This window comes from Otolemur garnettii, unplaced genomic scaffold, assembly GCF_000181295.1.
Source record: "Otolemur garnettii isolate 467f Iridium unplaced genomic scaffold, OtoGar3 scaffold00064, whole genome shotgun sequence".
In the NCBI taxonomy this organism is placed as follows: Eukaryota; Metazoa; Chordata; class Mammalia; order Primates; family Galagidae; genus Otolemur; species Otolemur garnettii.
In genome coordinates, this window is record NW_003852459.1 from 464,646 (window position 1) to 470,124 (window position 5,479).

Sequence of the window (5,479 nt, forward strand, 5' to 3'; positions counted from 1 at the left end):
TTTAAATTGATTTTCTCCATCTTTAAATTAAAAAATCCAAAAGGGCCCCTACAACCACCCCTGAGAGTGGTGTGGTGCCACTGACACCATAGAACAGAAAAGGAAAAGATTTTCAGAGCCACTAAAATAATAATATAAAGTATGAGAAAGGATGTGAAAAATGGTGCTTTAAAACTATGCAAAGGAGTTAATCTATGGTCTAATCTTCAGGCAATAGGATGACTGAGAAATAAAACTTTGACTTGCATCAAAGGTATTTTTAGATTTTTGCAACTGCTTTGATAATTCATATACTCAATAGCTCAGGAAAATACAACTTTAAGTTTGCTTGAAGGGGAACGTACAGCAATTTACTGTGTCCTCATCACTTCCGTCTAGGCAGTCATCATCACCATCACATTTCCACCGAGCTTGGATACAGTGTCTGTTTCTGCAGCGGAATTCTCCAGCTTTACATAAGTGAGGTAATACGTCTCCAGGATTAACTAGAGTTAAAAAAAAAAAAAAATGAAGGTATCAGAACAAAGCTAGCTTATTCAGTTCATTAAAATGTAAATTTGGGGATTTTCTTTTTGTTTGCATTAGATTCCATATATAAGTGAGATCATGCAGCATGTATGTATCTTTGGCTTATCTCACTGAGCATAATGTCACTCAAGTTCATCTAACTTGTCACAAATGACCGAATTTCCTTTTTTTTTGTTTAAGAGTTGCTTTATGTGAGGATATATTTCCAAGTCAAATATATATGGAGTATAAAACAGTGGTTACCAGGGGTTGGAAGTAGAGAAGAAAAAAAAAAAAAAGATACAGGCCAAAAGGCACAAAGTTGCAGATATGTAGGATGAGTAAGTTTACAAATTTAGGGACGACATAAAGACTGTCATTATAATGTTATATTGAATACTGGAAATTTTCTGAGAGTAGATGTTACATGGTCTTACCACGCATATGAAATGATACCTACAAGGGATGATGGACATGGTCAATTTGCTTGACTACTTTAACCATTTCAATAGGTAGATCAAAATATCATTTTGTTCGCCTTAAACATATACAATAAAAATAACAATATCTCCAATTTAACATACTTTATATCCAAATCTGATATCCATATGAAACTTATAAAATGGTTTCCATTATGCAAAGTTTAATATGTTGTAATAATAAAGTAAATTTTGTTATAATAACAGCATATTGTTTCACTTCAGTTTATGGAAAATACAAAAACAACATAGTAGTGACAGTCATCTCTGTGAATGAGAAAGTTTTAAGTTTTTCTGACAATAATTATTCTACTATGTGAAAGATGAGCATATAAATTGGGACACTGTTGCCATACTCAATTAAAATGGATTTGAGAGGCTGGGGGGGAAAAGCTTTCTGGGTGCACAGCATTGCTTTGAGAATATAATTTCTCTGCAAACCTGGAAGAAGTTTTGCCCATAGTAACTTGAAAGAAACCGCCTATTTTACCCAATTGCTATGGAAATGATCTGCTGTGACTCTAATACTACTTTTAGCCGTCACCATCACTCACCAGTTGGAGTTTGCCAGTCCCCTAAAACTTTACTAGTGCCAGAAACCTTTGTTGCAACACAGTACACAACATTTCTCCTTTTTATAATATTCCCAACTTCCTCTTTGTTCTTCGGACACGTGTTTACCAGATTACTTGGTCTGCGTGTATGCCCCAAATTACAATTATTGCTTCATAAATCAAACATTTTAAATATACAGATTGTCTCTATGTTTTATTTCACTGATAACTAACAATTTCGAAGATTTATTTTAAATAAGAGTCACTGAAATAACTACATCCACAATAATTATAATACCATTTTTTATTTATGTTGGGTCTGTAGTTTTCCTTTTCAAAGGGTTTCTATTGATAATCTTAACTGATTGTTATTATAACCTGTGAGGCAGGTAAGTCAAAAATTTTTACTATCTCTATCTCATAAATAAATATACTCAAGAATTAGGCTGGGTGTGGTGGCTCTTACCTATAATCCTAGCACTCTGTGAGGCCAAGGCAGGTGGATTGCTTGAGCTCAAGAGTGACAAACCAGCCCAAGCAAGACTGAGACCCCTTCTCTAAAAATAGCCAGGTGTCATGCTGGGTGCCTATAATAATAGCTAGTCAGGAGGCTGAGGAAAGAGAATCACTTAAGCACAAGAGTTTGAGGTTGCTGTGAGCTGTGATGCCACAGCACTCTCCCAAGGGATAAAGTCTCAGGTTGTCACCCTTGATAGAGTGCTGTGGCATCACAGCTCACAGCAACCTCAAACTCTTGTGCTTAAGTTATTCTCTTTCCTCAGCCTCCTGACTAGCTATGATTACAGACACCAGCATGACACCTGTCTCAGCCTTCCAAGTAGCTCAAATATATATATTTGAGACAGGAATTAATGAAAAGACAAGGCACTAGCACATATCTTTGATGGTTATTTTTACTTAGCTGTTCTGCAAGAAGGAGAAAAATTCAGGTATAGTTAATAGTTCTAGAAAATATTATTTCATTCCAAATTATCTCTTTATGTATCAGGATTTTATGCAGTGTTTTTCCTCCATTTATTCCATATTCTATAATCAATTATTGAGAATTTGGTGGCTCAGCGCCTGTGGCTCAAGCGGCTAAGGCGCCAGCCACATACACCCAAGGTGGCGGGTTCGAATCCCCAGCCCAGGCCCGCCAAACAACAATGATGGCTGCAACCAAAAAATGGCCGGGCGTTGTGGCGGGCGCCTGTAGTCCCAGCTACTTGGGAGGCAGAGGCAGGAGACTCGCTTGAGCCCAGGAGTTGGAGGTTGCTGTGAGCGTGATGCCATGGCACTCTACCCAGGGGGATAGCTTGAGGCTCCGTCTCAAAACAAAAAGAAAGAAAAAAAAAGAGAATTTGGTTAAGTAGGAGTATTTACAAATTGAAACTGTTACTATTCTCCTGCTGTCTTTGAGAAGATCAGAGTCTAGGAAGAGAAATAAATATGTGGCAATTGCTTAAGTAAATAATTTGTTTCATGGACTCTAAAAGGCCTTGTATTATCTCAAACTGGTTTATTGCTAAGAGAAACAAGGATAATCCTTCCACCTGTGTTCTAATGGTTTTATTTATTTATTTATATTTTTTGAGACAGAGTCTCACTTTGTCACCCTCAGTAGCGTGCAATGGCATCACAGCTCACAGCAACCTCAAACTCTTGGGCTTAAGTGATTCTCTTGCCTCAGCCTTCCAAGTAGCTGGAACTACAGGCGCCTGTCACAGTGCCCGGCTATTTTTTTGTTGCCATTGTCACTGTTGTTTAGCAGAACTGGACTGGGTTTGAAACCCCCAGCCTTGGTACATGTGGCTGACACTGCAACCACTGTGCTATGGACACTGAGCCCTGTTCTAATGGCTTTAAATTCTATTTTGAATAAGTAGTTCAGGCTGAAGAACTGTCACGAATTGTATACATACCCCAAGAATAAGTGATACCAAGAAAACATAGGTGACATTTCCAGAACTTTTTACATAAAACTTCCTGAATCTTTGTTTCTCCCCAGCAGCAAAGAAGGGAAGAGGGAACATGAGTCTTGAGCCAGGCCTGCAGGAAACTGCTTAAAGAGTCAGCAGCAAGGCACAAGGCACGTGGTTTGTGGAACTAGGGGGAAAAAAAGCTACCACAATAAATCTAGATACTTATTTAAGGCCAAAAGAATCACTGTAGTGAATTAAATATTCAATTAGAATAAAGGTAAGCCTGTTTCTTTGGTCTCCGCCTAGTTAATCCAACACCAAATGCATAGTTGTATGGTACTATTTCCTCCCTGTTTAAGCTTTCTCAGTAACAACACACTGAAACAGCAATTTCTCTGTTATGTCATTTCTCTAAGATGACTTGAAAATAAGAAATGGCGTAGATGCACACGTGTGTAGATGTGAATGAAAATATAAACCCAAAGGGAAGAGGTCCTTGGTCTCCTATTCAAACACAAGGTGCCTTTGCACAGCAGCACCTGGGAGTGAGGACGGGAATCAGAACAAAGGAGAAGTGCCCTCAGGGCATGTCTGACTGTCTCCAGGATCAAACTTTTCTCTCAAAATCTTCAGAATTGACTAATGATAATAAATAAACATTCCTTATTTTGAGTTTCAAGTCTTGCGCAGATCCTAGATCTTAGGTACTTTTTCTTCTTTTGAACCCATACGTTGCCAAGCCTAAAACTAGGCACTTACTGAAGAGTAGTTCGATTAATTTCTACTTTATAATTAGTAAGCCTCACCATTAACAGTCTTTAGATTTTTAAAAATATTTCCAGTCACAACAGGAATTGACCTGACCAGATTCCTCCTCAACTTAAAGTTCAGCTTTAAGATTGTCTATAGTCTCTCTAAATTGACTTCAAGAAAATAGTAAGGAGATTTTATTATTTCATAGCATAAGCACTACAAAACACAAGAAATCCTTGGATGTAGTCTCATAATAGTCTCATTAAAAAGCTTAGCCCTCTCAGGGTTATTACAGCAAGTATTTCAACCCAGTTTTAAAAAACAATCTAGAATAATCAAGAGGGAAATTATAATTGCTTCTGAATAATTTTATCTCCATGAAAGAAGAGCAAGACTTCCAGAGAAAGGCCAACTACCTGAGATAATTGATATTATGAACCTAAATAGTTCTTAAAAGAGTCAAATTAGAATAATTTAAATCTACATAGATTCCTAATGTTTTTCAAGTGGAATTTACGTGTTTATGTAATAATGCAAATACACAGAAGGTCCAAACTGATTTTAACCATAATTTCAAATAAAATGCATTGTCACGTATTCTTCAACGATGCTTATATTAACAAAGATAGCAATTTTCAAAATAATATAATAACAGCGTCTAAAGTTTTAATTTCTTTTTTTTGCTTAACAGGTTATGAGTAATTACGTGGAAACTGGCAGAGTTAACCTACTGAGATAATTTCATCTTTCCATACGTTCTGTCGCTAATATTGGTCTATATCAGTGATATTAATGTAGATCAACATGACTGGCAGTAGCAGTTAGCCATTGCCTATTTCTATAATAATAGACATAAAGAAACATATCTAATTATCTCTTGACTTCAAGTTTTTTCCTGCAATTCTACTCTGTAGCGTGTCGGATAGGAGACATTTCTCTATGGAATTTCTGTACATTTTTTTTTAATCAGCTTCTGTTCTGAACTCTTTTTTTCCAAGGATCTTTATATAGCTAAACAGTCGTGAAAGATAGAGGTGGTGCTTCCTTCTGGGGTAGAGGGCAGGTTTTTTCTTTTTCTTGACCACAATAGTAAACAAAATGTCTCCCTCCAAGGAAAATATTGGGAAGATTTTCTGGCCGACACCTTAAAAGGCTGGGGCTTTGCTAAGCTCAGGGTTCTTTAGTCGTGATATAGACTCACTGCTTTGGCAGCATCACTCCCATATGAATTGGGTTAGGGGCTAAGAAGAAGCAAGGTAAACAT

General features: G+C 37.0%; 1 protein-coding gene across 1 annotated transcript in view; it reads right to left on the reverse strand.

Moving 5' to 3' along the window:
- Window positions 1–5,479, reverse strand: part of LOC100949794 (low-density lipoprotein receptor-related protein 1B-like) — a gene marked incomplete at its 3' end in the record, with an annotated part of 1,553,965 nt that overhangs the window by 414,436 nt on the left and 1,134,050 nt on the right. Inside the window, exon 17 of the mRNA XM_003793025.1 lies at window positions 345–485. Within this exon, the coding sequence (XP_003793073.1) occupies window positions 345–485 (141 nt within the window). The remainder of the gene's footprint in view (window positions 1–344; window positions 486–5,479) is intronic.